Below are 21,523 nucleotides of genomic sequence, written 5' to 3' on the forward strand. Positions count from 1 at the left end.
TGCTGGCTTTGGCGAGACTTTGACATCAAAGGCTTTGGCGAAATCCTTCGCCATCCGAACTGCTTCGGCCAAGGAAATAGGTTTGGCATTGGATGACTGTCATCATCCCCTTCTATTCCCGGAATCCCCTCTGTCATCCTTCCTTCTCTGGCAACCTTTTCACTGAACACACGGCCCGGTCTCCAAATCCACTTAACTCTGAAGAAGATCTATGCATATGTTCCATCCAGTCCCCATTCTGTTCTTGCCCTGTCCCTGAACACTGTCTTTGGTCTTCTTTCCTGAGAAATGAATATGGCACTCTCACTTCACCCTATGGAGGATCAACCTCCCCTGGAACCGTTGCCTAAAAGCCTTTCCTGGGTACCCCAAGTGGCACCCGACTCACAGGACTTACCATTCCCTTGGGCTTTGTGGAACACCACCAACAAACCTCCTAGGAGTTCTTCTATGTCTTGTGTTCCTTGCCTTGGGCCTCGTATCGGTGCACTTTCCTATACCTTGGACCTGCGCACCTTCATCTGGGACTGAATCAGCGTTTAGCCTTGCTGAACTTGATGCTTTGATACCAATGTCACATGCGGAAGCTCTGGGAACCTCCTTTTAGCCCTAAACACATCCTGGAACATGCTGATGCAAAAACGTAAACAGAAGAGAGAGAGGAGAGAAAGAAAGAAAGAAAGAAAGATTTTATTAACGTCTTCCAAAAACGCAAACAGAAGAGAGAGAGAGAGAGAGAGAGACAGCTGAGAATTCAGTGTATCATATAGTACAAAAAGGTACATCAGATTTGCAGCCCTTAGCTGCCTTCAATGAAAAGGTATAACACCTAGTCTAGGACTAATCCTAAGACCCAGCCCGTTGCTGGACTGAATGGTCTAAATCGCTGAGCAACTATACCTTATATAGGCTGGAAATACACTCATGGACTGGCCAACTGCTGGTCGGCCAAGTCCAGGTCCAAACTCCATGTGATATGCAGCCGATAGGTTCCTTAGGTCTTTCTTATGCTGGCCGACAGCAACACCACCTCCTCCATCAGATTAATATCCTGCCAAAACAGCAATACATGCTCCTAAACTCTGGTTCTAATCAGTCTTTATCTTGTTGCCTCTTCAGGACTACCTTTGAGGTATGCCTGTGCATGTCTTGCACATGACAATGAGAGCTGTCAAGTCTTTGAAGCATCAGTAATCGATGCATCAGGAACAAGTACAAAAACCCGGGGTGCACCATCAGAAGTCGTGGTAACAACCGCGGAAGCTGAGCCGAGAGAGGCCGAAAGGGCCAGTACCTCTAAAACCTGGCCAAAGGATTTCCCTATGGAAGCTAAGAGTTTCCAATAAGACAAAGGAAGAGAAAGGAACCACAATGAGACCACGGTAAGGCGCTGATCCTCCACCACCACTGGATCAAAGCCCACCCTGGTACTGAAAGAAGAAGATCTTCCTAGGGCCAAGAGGAAAGGGGCTTCCAGCCAACACTTGAGAAGTAGCTTCCAGAGAAAGAAAGTCCACCTGGAAGAAGCCTCGACCAAGCAGACTTGTATCCTGGAAGTGCACACTCGGCTCCGAAGGGAGAGCTACTAGAAGCCATTCACATAAGGGTGGTCTGGACCTCAATGTCAATGTCGCGTTGGAGAGAGGTGAGCTCGTCGTGCGAAAATTGATGATTCGCCCAACTTGTGGGGGTGAAGATGGATCGGCTGTGGTGGAAGCCTGATACAAAGTCCAGTAAGAAAGAAGACTCTGAAACGAAAAGCCGTTACCACAGAACCGCAGACACGATAAGACAAAGACAGGCTCTACTGTTTATTCTGTTCCTGAAGAGCCGGATGGAAGTGGAGATAAGGATGAGACCCTAGGGATGACATGCACAATTCATGGGGATACGCATACAAACACAACCCTTCAAAGATGCATACATAGCTATATGTTATTTCCCCACCAGAGAATTGCCCATATTGCCAATATCTGGCCATACTCATGCTGGATTAAAGTATTAATTTAAGAACATGATTAGTAGAGAGAAAGAAAGAAAGTGATATTAATGCATACAAACATCCCCAAGGGGGTCTATGAGACCATGAGTGATACAGAGATACCAGTGATACCATGGGTCGAGAGAGAGAACACTAAGAGGAACACGCTAGGTGGAATAGATTATTCTTGAATCACACGATCAGTTACATATAAATAGAAGGTTTGGTTGTAACTATTCTTAACATTAAGATGCTCACAGGCGTGGTGCATGTAGCATGTGCTGCCATGCTCACATGCATGGTTCATGTAGCATGTGCTGCCAAATATTTCCCTCTCTTAAAGAGAGTAGGGATTTTTTTGAAATGATTAAATATGATTCCTAGAGAGTTAAGTCATCATCTGTTTTTCATGTGGTGTCGCACGTTGTGCTTGTGCATTCCTACTACTGGTATAGAGAGTATTCTCCCAATGGAGAGATAGTAGGTACTGCTATTGGTGGATTTCAATACATGCACATCATAGAGCAGACAGCATTGATACTCGTAGAGCTCCACTCAGAAGACACCTTTTACAATCAATAGATATGGGAGATGCCTAGAATTAGGGATAGCACATAGCCTTCTGGTTCTTTAAGGTATAATGAATTTGCCACATCCTTAGGTCCCACATGTCACCCACATGGAGGTGGGAAGAGTGTGATTGATTACCTCATTGGGTCACCTGCCTTCATCCTACAAGCACTCGAATTTCACATCCTCCCTGGGAGAGCTGAGCATTTTCCCATGTCGTTCAACTTACTCCTGGTCTCTACTGACACTATATGCATGTCTGTGACCATGTATAACACTTCATGCTCTAATTCACATAGTTTGCCATGCATTTTTTCCTACCTCCTCAAGAGTATGTAGTTGATTAGGTTTTTGTTTTTGCGCTACATGCCCTTTTTGGGTTACATGCCCCAATCATTTCTCATAGACCCTTGTGGTCTTCTCTGTGACGTTAATTTCAGATCTCTATCAATGGTGACATTTGTCAATAGTAGAGTTTGTCTATGGAACTGTAGCTACACCACCCACTATAGGTATAATATTTGATAAAGAATAGCAGGACCACTCCGCAGTAATTGGATGTTGAAAGCCTTTCCTGTGTTTAAGACCGATCAATTCATTCAGGAAAACATGATCAGCATGCTTATCCCTTACCACAATATAAGCACAAGTGGAAACAATGGGTGCTTTATAGAAGCTGCCCTAATCCAGCAAAGATAAAAGTATATAGAAATCAAAACATGAAAGAAAGTTAAAACATTGGCATTCTATGTACCAGATTTGTGGAACCAAGCTGCACAACACCTTGAGGGACGGCTATGACAGCAATTGTCTGTAAAAAGAAGCAGAAGCATCAATCATTTTAACACTCTGCAAGACAAGCCAATTGCACCCAAAAATGGCAATTTTCCCAGGAGAAATACCGATCTGCTAGAGTAACAAAAACTACTGATATTCACCTTGATTCCTGCTGCAAACTGATTCTGCCATCCATCTGGGTACTGTAACAGCACAAAAACACAGTCAGATGATACTCTGTTGCTTGGGTTCGCCTTTGAGGTTGGTCTCCAGCTTAAGTCCCCACTCTTCTAGCCCATTTTTTGGTTGCAACAAAAAGAAAAGAAAATTTTGAGAAGGTTTTATTCCCCACTTTACGTGTGACAGCATGAAAAGAATAAGGAAACTATGAGGTTAAATTTCAATTGTCTAAGCACAAATGTAAATTAGTCGTCATTTTCATGGCATGTGTGCGTGCCACATGTGTTAGCACATTCATCCCCGATTTCTGCCCATTTTTGGTGTCCTTTTGGTCCCATTTGTATGGCCCTTGATTGTGGGCTGGCCACCCCTTTTTTCCATATTTTTCTGGGATTCTTCCCAAAGCTCCAGTTGGCCAGCTCTCCTCACCTATAAATAGGTGGGGCTGGCCTCTTATCATTCATTCAGTCTTGTACATATTTTGCTCCCTCACTTATGAGACTTGTAGTGTCTCTTGCTTGGGACTGTTTTGCTTTAGTATATTCAGCATAGTTTTCTCCATATCTCTAGCTTTCCACATCGGCATGGTGCTAGTACAGTGGACTATGTCATGGCTCAGCCCAGTCTCATTCCCTCTTTTCAGGATTTTATGGTAGGCACTAGGCCGGTTGGAATTGCAGTCGATCATGCTATCTTGTCCTTCACTCTCACATTTCAGTTCAGCACCGCTCCATTGGGACAGGTCTCCACACACACTCGTTATACCTTTACGAGGGAGACTGACACCGTGTACACGGATGAGATATACAGACGCTTATGTGCCGAGGAGCCGGGACGGCCATTAGATGAGCTCACTCAGATATTGATAGAGACGCTTCATGCTGCAGCATCAGAGGCATATCCCCATAGTCAACCTACACGGAGACGATCTAGGAACATGCCCCAGAACAGCTGGTATGATGAGGAGTGGAGAGAGATGAGGATCAGATTACAGAGAGAGGTGCTCATGGGTGTTACCACTCACAGGCAGTCACGGATTACCTTCCGGCACCTAGTGCGACGGAAGAAGAGGGCTTATCTTGCTCAGTTAGAGAGGGATTTGTATCAGTTATTTATGAGTGTGGACTCAGGCGAGGCATGGAGACTATTCCATGAGCATTACTTATAAATATTGGCTAAGTCCTAAGGGCTATTTGAGCCTAGATTGGGTAATACTTACCACCTGTTCACATGCCACACAACCATGTCAGCAGACAGTTTCACACGCACGGTTCACGGGCGGGCGTCCCCTAGCCCGGAACTACACATAGGTCATGCAGGTATGAAAACAGCATGCAATATCATTTGCAGGCAAGCACATAAAGATGCTATGCAATGCAGCATTGGCATGAGCAATTTCCATTCATGAAACCATATAAGACCAGGCGTTTCCAGGCAAGTATATGCGATACTAGACCCAGTGGAAAGCCAATCCTCCACGCGTTTCCGGGCATGTACACAAAGGCACAAGTCCCAGCGGAAAGCCAAGTCCTCCAGATATTCCGGGCATGATAACATCAAGTCCCAGCGGAATATCATATCCAACTATAAGCATGACACGTGTCAATCACATGCATAGGCACATTCCATAAGCCATGGACACCAATCCAATATGTACATAGTGTGAAAGCAAGAGTGAACCATTCGGGTGGCCAAATGGTGACATCCCCCCCCGCTTCTAAATAATTGTCCACAACTGAAATGCATCCAAATATGTCTCAAGCACGTGCGGGCAATCTTTGAAGAACTCTTCATCTACCCATTTAGCATCAATGGGAAGATAGTTCTTAAACTTCACAAGGTAACGCCTCACAACTTTGCCTGCAGCAAGCTTGCGTTCCTTGTGATACACAATCTGCTCTGGCTGCAAGATCTCCTCAAGCTCATCCACTTTTGGTGGATCCTCAATGACCATTTCACTAGGCTCCGGCCCCACATACTTGCGAAGGAGACTCATATGAAAAGCATTGTGTATGTGCCAATGACTAGGTAATGCCAATCTGAAAGCCACTTCATTGATCTTCTCGATCACTCGAAAAGGCCCATAGTACCTGGTTGCAAGCTTAGGATATGCACCCTCTTTGCCATGCCTCTTTGCCAGGCCTCTTTGCAAGTCTTGTCTTCTATGCTTGTCGGCAGCCTTTTTATGCTTGTCTTGTGACCTTGCAATGGCTGTCCGCACCTGAGCAAAAGCAATATCTAAGTCTCTTACATACTCATCAGCTGTGCAAATATCTCATCCTTTGTGCGAAGGATGGGTGGCAAAACCACCTTACCATAAACAATCTCAAACAAGGCCTTTCCCGTAACATGTACTGTGTTGTTGTATGCAAATTCCACAAGCGGTATGTACTTCTCCCAAGAAGACTTCTGATCCGCCACATAACATTTCAAGAGATCCAACATGGCTGAATTTGCAGCCTCACTTTGCCCATCCATTTGAGGGTGATAAGCTGATGAGAAGTCCAATTTGGTGCCCATATTATCAAATAAGGCCCGCCAAAAGAGACTTGTAGTCCTGGGATCTCTATCCCCCACAATGGACTTCGGCATTCCATGATGTTTGAACACTTGTGCAAGATAACATGGGGAGATGCCCATTTATGAGTAAAAAGGGAGGATCAGGTCCTGGACATTGAGTCTTGTCCGCCTCGGGACTTCAATGAGCTTTTGGTATTTTACCAATCGGCCAGCTCCTCACCTATAAATAGGTGGGGCTGGCCTCTTATCATTCGTTCAGTCTTGTACATATTTTGCTCCCTCACTTATGAGACTTGTAGTGTCTCTTGCTTGGGACTGTTTTGCTTCAGTATATTCAGCATAGTTTTCTCCATATCTCTCTCTCTCTTGCACTCTCTGTTCAGCACATTCTAGTGCCACTCTGCTTCCGCTCTGTGCACTCTCTCAACATGGACATGGATCTTACTTGTGGCCACCTCTTTGGCACGATTAGGGGCAGAATATGGTCCAATTTGGGCAGTTTTGACAGCCTACTAGGCACCCAAGACATGGCCCAATGGTTAGGACACAAGCTGGACAAAATATGAACATGTTTTATGGTATTTTTGATGATGTTTCATGACCTGAAAGTGGATGGATGACCTGAAACATTAGGTCACTATATAAAGGAGGTCAAAGGTCATTGTATGGCATCTCTCATAGGCTCTCAGCATTAATTCAGAGGCACTGTTCTAAGGCGCATTCTTCATACATCTGGATCTAAGCATTATGGCAAGAGGTTTAGCAAAAAACTCAGACACTTTGCATTAGACTTGGGGCTCTAAATAGCCAAGGTACAATGAGTGACCCTTCAACTTCCACCTCCAAGAAACACTTCACCTTCTATAACTCCCAAGTAGCTCCATGAGTAACACCCATCTTGATATGACATTTTTTGACCTCTCTTTCACTAATAACCCCAGGCAAATCCAAGATCACCATAACCTTTGACAACCATACACATGCCCCCTTTAATCCCTAATGTCCACGACCACTACCATTACAGCAGCTGTTTCAGCAAGTGCAGATGCAAGAACAACAGGTACCCAACCCAGAGCCCTGAGGATCTCCACCACACAAAGACAGCTCCATGAGATTCTCTGACAACATGGCATGCCCTCACCATAGCCACATCTGCCACCAGAAGGCTTATAGAGTGTTTCTTTCTCCGATCCGTGTTGATGGAGGATGGCATCATTGTTGGGTAGGAGGGAAGCTAGCCTGCACACACACACACACACACACACACACACACACAACCTCAAGCACAGAGGAACGCGAGTGTTGGAAAAGATGTACTCAATAATGATATGAAATGAAAGTACAAGTGAGTACTAAAAGGCCTAGGGCAAAGTGCCCAACACACATAAGTGTGTTCACACGGGAAAAAAACTGTGTCCAGTCACAGGAAAAAGTGCCCGTGAGTAAGCTGGGTTCACACCAGAATGAGCCGGAAGTGGACATGACCAACAAACCCCCCTCAAGTGAATGGTGTGAACGGGTAGCAGCAAGGTGATAAAGTTGTGAATGCTGCCCTGCACTATGCTCCACTGTAAGAGTGAACTACAGTGCCATTGGAAAAAGCAAGCACTATATGACGGGGAAAAAGAGATTTCCTAATGTCATAGTGCTAATGCTAGAGCACAGTAGTACATAAAATGCATCACCAGAAATGCATGGCAAAGATCATGTGGACATCAACTGCATCAAATCAAGAGGCATCGCATAATACCCCCCTAAAGGCAAGTACCAAATGCCAAGCTGAACTGCATGTAATCCACATCAATGCTCTCTAACTGCACCAGTGATAAGCATAAGAAGAGGTAGCAGATATACGCATGTGTAAAGGCAACAGGATCCAGAAGTCATGCATGTGAGACATGCAGTGTAAGCTGCAGAAGTGATACTCATCAATGGAGGATCCGATGAGGAAAAAATCAGCAATGGTAGGGCTGATAAAAGTAAAATTTCAGCAATGGGAAAAGCTGAAAATGGGGAGAAAAAGTGGGGGCTCGAGGCGGGCATCAGCCAATGCTATGAAAGGATAGGTAAACTCTCAGCAATGCCATGATCAGTGGCATGTATGGCAAGTGTAAAGATGCATAATCCCACAATGAATAATATACATGTGACATGTCAAAACCATGAGAGCAAGCCAACACTGGCCAAGTGTGTAAAAGGCACTCCCAGTAAACATCACATGTGAGAAAGTGACAATGTCAACATTGTAGAAACAATCCCGCTGTAAGGGAAAACAACATAAAAGGCATCTCCAGTAGACATCACATAAGAGAAAGCGTCTAGCATAGACCAGTATAAGGGTCAACAAGCATAAGTGACCATGAGGCATCACCAACTGCATGTGGGTGTTGGGCATACAAGTCCTGCAATCTCTGCCACATTCCCCAAGCTGTCTTCTCTTCACGAATGCTGAAAAGTAATGAGTCTGACACAGACAACATGATAGTAGATCTTGCCAGCTCATCCATATCTTCCCACTCTTCAGCAGTAAGAGAAGCGGGCATCACACCCCTTTCTTTGATAGGCTTGTGCTGGTTTTTCTGGAGCAACACATTGTAGCACTGGGTTTGCCAAATATCATAATTATGCGAGCCTACAAGCTTCTTGATGTGAAGCAATGAAGAGCTCTCACCTGTGGTTGCCATAGCAATATGCAACCTGTCAATGCCTGACTCCCTGCAAAATATGTGCAAACACTGCACCAGAAGCACACAAAGTGCTCACAAATGTTCTCCCAAGCTTTATCTCCCACTGCAGAAGCAAGAATGCAACTTTTCTCCCACTTTATGTGATGAAATCACCAAAATCTGGTTGCTGCAGATTTTGGACAGCACCTTAAATGTGCTCTTTTGCCCTTCCAAAGTACTGTACAGCAGTACCAAGTGCTCATAAATGATGTACCAAACCTGTACCGGCAAATACAGCAGCTGAAATTGAACCTTTTCCTCGCTCAAATCAGTGTACAGCCATGCCAAAAACTTGCACAAAGCTGTGCCAAATCTGTACCAGTAGGTACAATAGCAATAAATGCTCTCTTGGCTGTCCAAATGAGTAAAAATCAGACTTTTACAGTCCCATACACTGCATAAAACAGTCCCGAACAGAAATTGGGCAAAAGCCCCTTGACTGCAAGCTGATTTTTGAAGATTCAAGGCATAAATGTCTTGCCTGCTGCTTTGCCAAGCTCAACAAGCATACAAACTTGAAAAAAGAAAAATTAGGGTTAGTTCATGTGGGAGACATACACAGAGAAACAACGGAGAGAGAGAGAGAGAGAGTTGTGGGGATAAGTCAACTCATAAGGCATGAGTGTGTGACTCCCCTATCACACATGTATATTGCACTAGTACACATAGTGCACTTAGTACATTAAAAGTACTAAGTGTACTATGTACCATAACTTATGGGCTTGTACACACTATAAGGGTGGGCATAACGCCTTTACCCCAACAACCTCCCACTTAAAGGCAAAGTGCCCTTAAGTAAAGGAAAAGAAAAAATCAGCATGTACATGATAATATACAAGGCCATATCAAGGCTGAAACTGGCCTCATCCAATGCCCATCAAGTGTCTGCAATGAGCAAACCGCTCCGGAGGCAAACTCTTCGTCAACAGATCAGCCGGGTTGTCATCCGTATGAATCTTAACAAGCTGAATTTGCTTGTTCTCTATCACCTCTCTGATGAAGTGATACTTCACATCCACATGCTTCGTCTTGCATGAAAGACAGGGTTCTTTGCCAACTGGATGGCACTCTGACTATCACAATGCAACAATGGAATATCCCCTGTATAGCCCAAATCAACCACTAACCGAGATAGCCATAATGCCTCCTTGCAAGCCTCTGTGGCTGCAATATACTCGGCCTCTGTAGTAGATAAGGCTGTGCACTTCTGCATCCTGGATATCCATGACACAGCACCTCCTGTGAATGTAAATACATAACCGGTAGTAGACTTCCGGTTATCTGGATGACCCGCATAATCCGAATCCGTGTAACCATGCACTAATGCATCCTGTTTGCCAAAGCAAATGCACAAATCCTGTGTGCCCTTCAGGTATCTCATGACACCTTTCACTGCTTCCCAATGCTTCTTGCCAGGGTTGGCCATGTATCTAGAAACCACTCCCACTGCAAATGCAATGTCCGGCCTAGTAGCAACCATGGCATACATGAGACTGCCACAAGCTGAAGCATACGGAATTTTGGCCATATCAGCCCTGTCTCTATCTGACTGTGGGCTGTCCATAGCACTGAGTTTCACATATGGAGGCTAAGGAGTACTAGTCTTCTTCCCCCCGTCCATATTGAACCTCTGCAAAACTTTGCCAATGTATTCCTTCTGAGACAAATACAACACATGCTGATTTCTGTCCCGAAGTATCCGCATACCCAAAATGTGATTTGCATCACCCAAATCCTTTATATCAAAGGTTTGATGTAGCCGCTGCTTCAAGGCATCCATCTCTTTACGAGATTTCCCGGCAATCAACATATCATCAACATACAAGATGAGGATCAATAGACTGCCATCCAAAGCTTTCTTGGTGTACAAGCAATGATCTATGTCACTTCTCCTGAATTTCTGAGATTTCATGAATGTATCAAATTTATGATACCATTCCCTTGGTGCCTGTTTGAGCCCATAAAGACTCTTTTTCAGCTTGCATACAAGCTTCTCCTTTCCACTTACTGCATAACCCTCTGGCTGCTGCATATATATCTCCTCATGGAGATCACCGTGAAGAAAAGCAGTCTTCACATCCATCTGAATCAAGTCCAGATCATCATGCGCAACCAAAGCTAACACAGCTCTAAGTGTGGTCATTTTGACCACTGGAGAGAAGATCTCATCAAAGTCCACACCATATTCCTGCTTGAAGCCCTTAGCCACTAACCTGGCTTTGTATCTTGGCTTTGCATCTGATGCAACTTTGAGCCTGTATACCCACTTGCATGGCAAAACCTTCTTGCCTGCAGGCAAATGCACCAACTTCCAAGTTCCATTTTTATGCAGAGAATCCATCTCTGACTTCATGGCACGCTCCCATAGAGCTTTGTCTGCCCTCTGTAAAGCCTCCTTATAACATGAGGGCTCCCCACAGTCAGTAAGCATCAAGTAGTCAACCCCTGGAACAAACCTGTCAGGGGCTCTGGAGGGTCTAGTGGACCTCCGTACCCAATGACCATCATTTGCAGGTTGCTGTCCAGCCTGCATATCACCCATTGGTGGCTCCTGTTCCATGCCATAAGGCTGAAATATCATGCCCGGTATCTCCTCTAACTGTGGTATATCCATAGGGATATCTTCTGCCATCTCTGGCTGTCCATTTGGACCATTCACCTCTGCCAAGAATCTTGCATGCATGGTTATCACCCAAATAAACCACTCCTTCATTGCCAGCAGTATACCTGACAAACAAGTCTCTGCAACCTGTGACATGAAAGGAGGCACCTGAATCAATGATCCATGAGTGCATACCATGACCACCTGTAAGAAGTGAATGGGCATCAAGTGAAGACGTAAATAGGACCTCATCCTCACTGCCACTTGCATGTGACACATTGATTTCTTCAATCTTGACTCCACTTTTGCCCTTCGGCTTTACATCTTTGGCTTCATCCTTGTCTTTGTCTTTGCCTTTTCCCTTTTCCTTTTGATCATTTTTCCATTTGTAGCATTGCTTTTTAATGTGTCCCTTCTTGCCACAATAATGGCATTCCAAATCCTTTTTAGAGCGGGACTTGCTCCTTCCCCTTTCTTGGCTTTTACCCCTTTGCTGGGATCTCCCACATGCATTCATTGCATTGGACTTTCCCACAGAGTTGTTTTTCCTGTTCATCTCTTCTTGAAGAAGAGCACCCTCAACATCTGCATATAACAGCATAGCATGCGAATTGCTAGTGGCTGTCCTGAATGTGTCCCAACTCTCTGGCAAAGTGCATAACAGAAAAGTGGCTTTGAACTCATCGTCCATTGCCAACTTTTGATTAATAACTTGGCTGACAATACCATTAAACTCATTGAGATGGGCTGTCATAGATGCCCCTTCCTTCATCTGAAGACCTATGAGTTTCTTCAACCAATACACTTTGCTTGAGGCACTTTGTTGGGCATACAAGTCCTGCAATCTCTGCCACATTCCCCAAGCTGTCTTCTCTTCACGAATGCTGAAAAGTAATGAGTCTGACACAGACAACATGATAGTAGATCTTGCCAGCTCATCCATATCTTCCCACTCTTCAGCAGTAAGAGAAGCGGGCATCACACCCCTTTCTTTGATAGGCTTGTGCTGCTTTTTCTGGAGCAACACATTGTAGCACTGGGTTTGCCAAATATCATAATTATGCGAGCCTTCAAGCTTCTTGATGTGAAGCAATGAAGAGCTCTCACCTGTGGTTGCCATAGCAATATGCAACCTGTCAATGCCTGACTCCCTGCAAAATATGTGCAAACACTGCACCAGAAGCACACAAAGTGCTCACAAATGTTCTCCCAAGCTTTATCTCCCACTGCAGAAGCAAGAATGCAACTTTTCTCCCACTTTATGTGATGAAATCACCAAAATCTGGTTGCTGCAGATTTTGGACAGCACCTTAAATGTGCTCTTTTGCCCTTCCAAAGTACTGTACAGCAGTACCAAGTGCTCATAAATGATGTACCAAACCTGTACCGGCAAATACAGCAGCTGAAATTGAACCTTTTCCTCGCTCAAATCAGTGTACAGCCATGCCAAAAACTTGCACAAAGCTGTGCCAAATCTGTACCAGTAGGTACAATAGCAATAAATGCTCTCTTGGCTGTCCAAATGAGTAAAAATCAGACTTTTACAGTCCCATACACTGCATAAAACAGTCCCGAACAGAAATTGGGCAAAAGCCCCTTGACTGCAAGCTGATTTTTGAAGATTCAAGGCATAAATGTCTTGCCTGCTGCTTTGCCAAGCTCAACAAGCATACAAACTTGAAAAGCCCCTTGATTTAAGATCAATTTCTGATCATACATGGTACATTGACGCACATGAAGGCATCCAGAGTGTTCACGATGCTTCCCCCTGGCCACATATACATCCAATACATGAAAGCCCCTTGATTTACAGGCACATTGAGTGCTTGTAAGGCATCAACACATTATCCACAGCATCAAATGCGATTGCCTGCATGCAAATCAACCAAATCGGCACAAAAGCCCCTTGATTTGCACTGCAATTTGCTGCAATTTTGCCCAAATGTGCGATTTTTCACATCATACAGCATGTATGAGTGCTTAATTGCACAATTACATCAAAAGCCCCAAATTTTGACATCCAATTTCCTGCAAATTGATCCTGATTGTGACCAATTTCCTGCAAATTGATCCTGATTGTGACCAATGTCACCCAATTTTGCCAATTTTTCTCAAAAATTGAGCAATTGGGCACCTGTACCTGCTCAATTGTTGATTGTACTTGCTCAATTGCAAATCCCAAAAAAAATTGAGGAAAATACCTTGTAATTTTCTGATTTTTCTCTGATTTGCAAGCGGGTTTGATGATTTTTGGTGCTGCTCTCCAGAAATTTGATGCTTTGGAATTGAGTAAAGAATGTATCAGCCTCTTCACCTCTTCAAGGCCTGCGTTTGCACTTCCCGGGGACTACCATCGTTTTGTGGAGCCAGGAGTGCCTGCAGACGTGACTGAAGGAACTCCGAGAGAACTGCTGCAAACCCTGCTTGTTAACAGGCGTGGAAAGTAGAACTTGCTGATACCAATTATGCGATGGCCACTAGGCGCACAGTTTGCGCCCAGCACACGAGAACTAGCCCGCTGATAACTGCCGCGTTTGCCTCACGGAAGGTGTACCAGCGCTCGATTCAGCAACGGCACGTGAGCCTGTGCAGAGGAGGCCGTGCCATGCGTCGAAGTCTACTGCAAGCCTCCACGCTGGAAGCTATTCGTGAGGAAGCCTGCTCCGCCTACGATGCGCTGAGCTACGCCATGAACTTCGACGAAGGTACCAGTTGTGTATGCTACGCTGCCTTCGTTTCGGCTCCAGTTGTGTGGCGCCGGTGACTAACACGCCTGCAGCTCGTTTTCGCTCGCCACTTATTACACCTTCGCCTTTTTGCTCACGCCCAGCAGCCAGCTTGTATGTTCGCCTTCATTGGACGCCTGGCTCTGGTTCGCAGCCTGCTTCTTCGATTGATTGGCTGCGACTGACTCCTTGTCCGCCTGGATGCTGTGACCCTGATGCAAGCTGCTCAGCGCTCTCTGCCACAGCTGTAGTATGACAGCAGCAAAGCAAGCAGCTCGTTCAGCTATCAAGGAGAAGAGGGAAGAGGGAGGGATCACTAAGCTCTGATACCAGTTGATGGGAGAAAGAAAAATTAGGGTTAGTTCATGTGGGAGACATACACAGAGAAACAAGGGAGAGAGAGAGAGAGAGTTGTGGGGATAAGTCAACTCATAAGGCATGAGTGTGTGACTCCCCTATCACACATGTATATTGCACTAGTACACATAGTGCACTTAGTACATTAAAAGTACTAAGTGTACTATGTACTATAACTTATGGGCTTGTACACACTATAAGGGTGGGCATAACGCCTTTACCCCAACAGTGGGCAAGTAGAATCCCCCCTGAAATGCATCTGCCAGACAATGCATACCATGGAGTACAGACTAAAAAGCATAGTCATCAAAAGCAATGGCATCAGAAGACATCTCTGCAAGCAATGAAGATGTAAGTGTCAAGGCTGACACGTGTGTAGCCAAATTGGCCTGATCTGCACCTGTGGAAGAAGATGCCAGCTTCTTCTTTTTTTCACTCTCAATGCGCTTCCTGCATTCCTCTATGGTGTGCCATGTTTTCCTGCAATAGTTACAACACTTTTTCTTTTCAGGCTTGTCCTCCGTCTTGGGAGGATTCGATGGGCTAGGTTTAGGCCAAGATCTATTCCCACGAAAAGGAGCAGCCATTGCTGACTCAACAGACATCATGTTGTTCCTATTGGAACGAGATTGCTCTCCACTGAGCAAGAGAGTCACAAGGTTGTCAAAAGTGACCGCACTAGGTGCATTGCCAGCCAACAACCGCAAAGTGGTGCCAAATGTCTGATAAGAGTCAGGCAAGTTGCGCAAAACTGTCTGAACAAGATAGCTATCTGTCAAAACCTCATCAATGTTAATGAGCTGCTCTCGTAGATCCTTCACATGCGTAAGGTACTGATCGATAGTCACCTTCAAGCATGCGGTCAGTCTCAAGCTTGCCCCGAAGGTAAGCTACACGAGCCTCATTGCAACCTGAATACAATGCCGCCAAGGTATCCCAAGCACCCTTTGTAGTGGTGCAAGATCGAATGTGCGGAATGATATGCCTGCGGCACGAGAGAGCAATCAATGCATGGGCCTGAGCATCCCTAGCATCCCAAGTACGGTGCTGCTGAGTAGGAGGTGGACCTACAGGAGGATGAGCGGGAATCACTTCACCTTCCACTAGAGCAGGTGCAAGAGGACGCTCCTCAGTGCCATCCACATACAACCATACATTTTTGGCAACCAAAACATGACGCATCATATAAGCCCACATAGGGTAGTTGTCCCCATTGAGCTTGTCCTCTTGAGATAGCATTCCAAAGAGGTCATTATTACTGTTGGCCATGATAGGACAGCAAATCTGTCACAAGTCACCACGAGTATGCAATGTCCAGCAAAATCGTAAGAATGCGAGAGATAAATAGCAGGATAACCAATGGACTGAAAGGAAACTCCTTCACTAGGAGAAATACATATGCATGTCCCAAATCTGCAAGTGTACTGCACGATGATGCAAATCTGTCAAAGTGTCCACAATGGCATACATATACTGCAGCAAACCACAAATGTATACATGTGCCGTGAAAAACACAATCAGCTGACACCTGTAAGAGCTGCAAGTGCTCAAATCCTAGCAAATCAAATGTCAATTGGTCGAATGCTCCAAAAATGGGCTCAATGTAGAAAAGCCCTAATTTTTAGGCAACCAATTAGACCACATCTAAACCGGATCTACACCTGTAAATCTGCTAATGCGATTGTCACCTGTACCAAGTACTGCAATGCCCAAAAATTGGGGGAAATGCCCCAATGCCAACCAGATGTGCCTATAATACCCAAAAATTTGGGGGAAATGCTCCAATGCCAACCAAATGTGCCTGTAATACCCAAAAATTTCGGGGAAATGCTCCAATGCCAACCAAATGTGCCTGGAATACCCAAAATTGCCTGCAAATAGTGCCAATTTCTGCAAAATAGTGTCAATTTTTGCAAAATAGTGCCAACTTTTGCAAAATCCCCAAATCTCTAGTGCAATTATGCACCAAATCTGCTGAAATCAATGCCAATGTGTGCGAATGTTGCAATTGCAGGCTCAATGGTGAAAAGCCCCAAATTTCAACAGGCAGAATGTGCAATTTCAAGTCAGCAATTTGCAGATCCCACTAACTTTATCTGAAGGTGAACCTTGCAGTTGAGCAGATCTGAAGGTGAAGGTGAAGTCGGCGTAGATCTGACAGGCGTCGTACAACGGCGGTACAGGGCGCAGGTACAGGGCGGCAAAGTGCAAGCGGCTGCAGATATGGGCTGGATCAGCACCGTGAAGGCAACGCCAGGCAGACGGTGGCAACAACGGCGGGCAGGCATCGGATGCGACGGCGGGCGACGACAGTGCACGATGAAAGGGCGATGGCAGATTTGACGGCAAACGACAGCGACGCACAGTGGCGGTGTGACTAAGGGTGACGGCAGTGGCGGCGCACGGCGGCTCTGGCAGGTAGCGCGCAGCTCAACTGGGCACGGGCACAACAGCAGCGCTAGCTACAGCAGGTCGTGAGCAGCGGACAACAAAAGTGCGCAAATGCAAACCTACAGCGTAGGTGACGTACGGTAGTGGGCACACCTGTACGGAGCAGAGAGTACATGTAGATCTAGAGAGAGAGTGTGTGGTGTCTAAAGTGTGCAATAGGCTGCAGCAAGGGGCAAACCCTAACCCTAAGTGCCCAACACACATAAGTGTGTTCACACGGGGAAAAAAACTATGTCCAGTCACAGGGAAAAAGTGCCCGTGAGTAAGCTGGGTTCACACCAGAACTAGCCGGGAGTGGACATGACCAACAATCATTGGCTGAGACTCATCCCATATGGTGACACATATTGTATCAGCCATCACGCTTCCCATGGCATTGTTAGCTGATTCCTTTTTTTTTTCCTGTTTTCCATGACTCGAGTAGTACTCTCATAGATTCATTGCAATACTTTTGGTCCCATGGCCCTTAGGGTCTTCTGTAGATGTTAATCTCTCTCTCTCAGCTTTAGCATTTTAGCTCTGTCATTTTCTCTCATTTTAGTACCCATGATGATGTATTCCATGGACATGATGTAATCCTTTTGGTCTCATAGGTCGTTTTGGCCTTTTGTGGCGATAACATAACCTTCTTTCTTTCCTTTTTCACAACAATGGAAATGAATATGTGTGTATTTATAATCACGCACATATACACACACCTAGCTTCAACAAGCCTGTAAGAGATGAAAAGACATAAAATTGGTTGGTTTTGAAAAAAATAATAGTCATATACCTATAAAATTTGGGATTCTAAAATGTTTTAGAGGCTAAAACATATATAATAATAGTTTATTTTATTTGAAATTTAATTTATAATTATTGGCATATATGCTATGTCGCGTGCACAAAGTGTATCTACCGTGTGCAGCACGCACACAAGACTAGCTTCGACGCTTGGGGTAGCTTGAACCTAGGCAGGCTGATTAGCGAGCTGGGCTAAGGATGGATTGACGGTCTAGCGCCCATGTGTGGACACCTGGTGACTAGCCAAGAGCCTATAAAAGGGTGTCCCGGGTCAGTCAGTTAGTCAGAGTCTCGCGAGGCTATGCAAGAGCTCTGCGGTTAGGAGCTTGGATCTAGTGCAGACGTGCACCTACTTCATGCTACCAAGGCCGGCAGCAGTCTCAAGGCTTGCAAGGGTAGCTCCGTGGTGGTATGGGATGTCATGGAGTAGAGACTGGTCGGTACGTCTAGCTAGTTAGCTCAGCTTGTGGCTCGCTGGGGACAGCCAGGTCTTGTGGGCTTTGCCCACGGCTGTCATGGTTGGGTGGTGAGTGCAGCTTGCACCCCCTTTACGGTTTATGGCTTTGTTTTGCAGGTTGTGGGTCTTGTTTCAGGATTGCTCTACGAGGGGACCCTTGGGGATTTGACAATGGTATCAGAGCGAGCCATGGAGAGCGAGCAAGTTGGTAGGTAGGAAAAGAAAGAGGTCAAAAAGAGGTATGAGTTCAGCTACACTGCTGTTTTTTAGGTTTATTGCTGTTTTTTCAGGTTTCAGCGTGTTTTCCTTGTATGCATCGTGGGAAAAAAAGAGAGAGAGAGAGAGAGAGGGAGAGAGGAGAGTGTGTTGTGGTCAAGAAGTGGGTAGTAAGGGACAGCCGAGTGGAAGAAGCTTCATTAGTTGTGCGTGAGAGAGAGAGAGAGAGAGAGAGAGAGAGAGAAACCAAGGTTTTTCTTCGTTTGCTGCTGTTTACAAGTGGCAGGCAGCCCGGGTGCAGACATGCACCTGCTTTATGTAGCCGACGCCGACAGCAGTCTCAAGGCCTGCGAGGGTAGCTCCATGGCGGTATGAGACGTCATGGAGTAGACTGGTCGGTACGTCTAACTAGTTAGCACGGCTCGTGGCTCGGTGGGGACAGCCAGGTCTTGTAGGCTTTGCCCACACACGGCTATCATGGTTGGGTGGTGAGTCAAGCCTACACCCCCTTCACGGTTTATGGCTTTGTTTTGCAAGTTTTGGGTCTTGTTTCAAGATTGCTCTACGAGGGGACCCTTGGGGATTTGACATGCTATGAGTAGTGACACGTGTGACCATGGGCTAACCAAGGGCACTTTTCTCCCTTTGGGTTTTTCCCCTTGGACATCTCATGTGAAAGGACACCACCATTATTATTGTATTTTGATATTATGGAGTCAACCCTCTAGCTTCACACAATTTCAAGAAATCCTTTTTGGGTGTGAACATTAATCACCATCTTCACTGTGTGCTTGCTCTGCTGCTATTTCTCTGTGTGTCTCTGTCTGTGGAACCCTAACCCTAACAGTGGTATAAGAGCAAGGTTGCCCCCCTTCTGCATGCGCAATTTCTATTCATGAAGTTCCGTCCGTTGGCACTATGTGCAATTCTGTCAACAGGCGTTTTCGTCCGTCGGGGTCTGCTTTTGTGCACCGCCGCCCAACCTAGCGCTCAACCTCCCTGCCACCCGTTTTAGCCTCCATTTCGGGCGGCGCTAGTGCCGAGGGCTCCACCACTGCCCAACCAGCCGCCGGCAGTCTCACCACAACAAGCGGCGTGCCAAGCTCCGCCACACTTGTGGCTTATGTGGCACTGGCCGAAAATTTGAAGATTTTTGAGTCCCTTAAGTCCGTCGGGATCGCCGCCCATTGCATTCGTCGTCGCCGTCCATCGATTTCGTCGGCGCCGCTGCCGTCTGCAGTTCATCGGCGCCGCTTCCAACCGGTCCAAATGCCGTCTATCGCCTATCTCTTGCTGCCTGCAACTCGTGCCGCCAACTTCTCTGCATTGTGGCGAGCGGCAGCTGTAGCTGTAGCTGCAGCCCGCCTTCGCCAAAGAGCCGCCATACCTACCTGTTTGTACCCACCATCGTCACTTCTCCAACATGTGAAGGTATTACAGGTTCTATTGATTTGGGTATTACCAGTGCACTGTGTTATTTGAAAGTGTAGTTCATGCAGAATTTGGGGGTTTTGTGAAATACTTGCTTCATTGCAAAAATCAGGCGCAATACAGGGCCACATTTGGGGGTTCAAAGAAATTTGGGGATTTTTCAAAAATTTGTGCTTAATTGCACAATTGCAATTACAAGACAGAGAGAAATTCGGGACACAATTAAAGCTCATTGGTACACAGATTTTTGGGGCTTTTGTGATTTATGTGCAATTGACACATAAAACAACCCATTGGTGCTTAGAAATTTGGGGTTTTTCATCATTGCAATTATCTACAGCCTTGTGTTTGGGGCAAAACATTTAAACAGGACCTTGTGGTTGCCTGGCATTGCACTCCGGTGCATTTGGGATTTTGCATGCAGGTGCTTTTTACATCATATTTGGTTGCACGTGTTTGTATATCTCTTGTTAAAGAGATTTCAACAAATGGCTGGAAATACGACCGATATATTCGGGGTTTTGTCCCAAGAGGACAAATTGGATGGCAGTAATTACTCCCTCTGGAGTTTCATGGTCCGAAATCTTCTTGTGGCCAAAGGATTATGGGGCTGTGTGTCAGGTGAAGATGTACGCCTTGTTGACATAGCACCTAACACACCTGGCCGTAGTACTCAACAACCCGCAGTACCTACTCCTCCCTCACAAGCGCAGAAGAGATGGGATACTTGCGATGCCCAAGCAATGGCTTTGATTGGTTTGTCAGTAAAGCAATCAATCATACCGCATATCCGGTCTTGCAAAACCTCACAGCGAGCTTGGGATGTACTTGAAACCATGTATCAGACAAAGAATGAGGCAAGGGTTGCATATCTCAAGAAAGAGCTTGAGAATTTGGACATGAATGATGGTGATAGTATGGCTGATCATCTTACGAAGATCCAGAATCTTCGGAAGCAGCTACTCAATATTGATGAGGTCATTTCTGAAAAGGAGCTGTCAGAAACTTACTTGACATCGCTCACTCTATCTATGCGGGGAAACCCGGAAGCAATCTTGGTTGAAGAGTTGGTTGGCTTGTTACTATAGGAGAAGCAGAATCGGAAGAACAAATCTTCCGTCACGCGTGGCAGTGATAGGGCTTTTATTGCCCAAGACAAGGGCAAGGGAAAAGCCAAAAGCAATTTTCAGCCAAAGGCTGATTCGGAACAGCCTTCACAAAAGGCTAAAAATGATGTGGGCAAGCCCAAGAAAAAGGACAAATGTCACTACTGCAAAAAGCAAGGTCACTACTTGAATGAGTGTAGAAAAAGGCTTGCAAAGGAGAAGAAAAAGGAAAGCGGCATGGCTATAGATTCTTCTTCTTCACTTGCAAGGAAAGATGATGCATCAGTAAATCTTGTGCAGGATGAGTGTACTTTCCTTACTTGCAGTTATGATGCATCATTAGAGCATGTCTCTCAGTGTCAATGAAAGACACAACACATGGTACTTTGACAGTATTGCTTCTAAACACATTACCTCAAAGAGAAAGTTGTTCAAGACACTTATGGCTTCCCCTGAAGGTAAACAGGTAACATGTGCAGACAATTCTTCTTATCCAATTCAGGGTGTTGTGAGGATCAAACACCAGATGGTGCAAACTTATGTCTTCCAAATGTACTATAGGTGCCAGGGATTAAGAAGAACTTGATGTCCGTCTCCTCTTTTGCTAAAAGAGGATATGCAGTGAACTTTGAGGATGACA

General features: G+C 45.6%; 1 protein-coding gene across 19 annotated transcripts in view; it reads right to left on the reverse strand.

Moving 5' to 3' along the window:
- LOC147606550 (transcription factor EMB1444-like) overlaps positions 1 to 21,523 on the reverse strand; it is a 76,839-nt gene that overhangs the window by 36,692 nt on the left and 18,624 nt on the right. For 14 of the 19 annotated variants that reach the window (XM_086792126.1, XM_086792121.1, XM_086792122.1 and 11 more), the window contains 2 exons: positions 3,490 to 3,531; positions 3,306 to 3,362 (listed from right to left, as the gene is read on the reverse strand). In XM_086792126.1, coding sequence (XP_086648252.1) covers positions 3,306 to 3,362; positions 3,490 to 3,531 — 99 coding nt within the window. Of the gene's footprint in view, positions 1 to 3,305; positions 3,363 to 3,489; positions 3,616 to 21,523 lie in introns of all 19 variants that reach the window. The other 5 variants (XM_086792124.1, XM_086792125.1, XM_086792123.1 and 2 more) reach the window with 1 other exon arrangement.

Source organism: Cibotium barometz, chromosome 57 (assembly GCF_041138505.1).
Source record: "Cibotium barometz isolate CiBa-2024 chromosome 57, ASM4113850v1, whole genome shotgun sequence".
Classification (NCBI taxonomy): domain Eukaryota; kingdom Viridiplantae; phylum Streptophyta; class Polypodiopsida; order Cyatheales; family Cibotiaceae; genus Cibotium; species Cibotium barometz.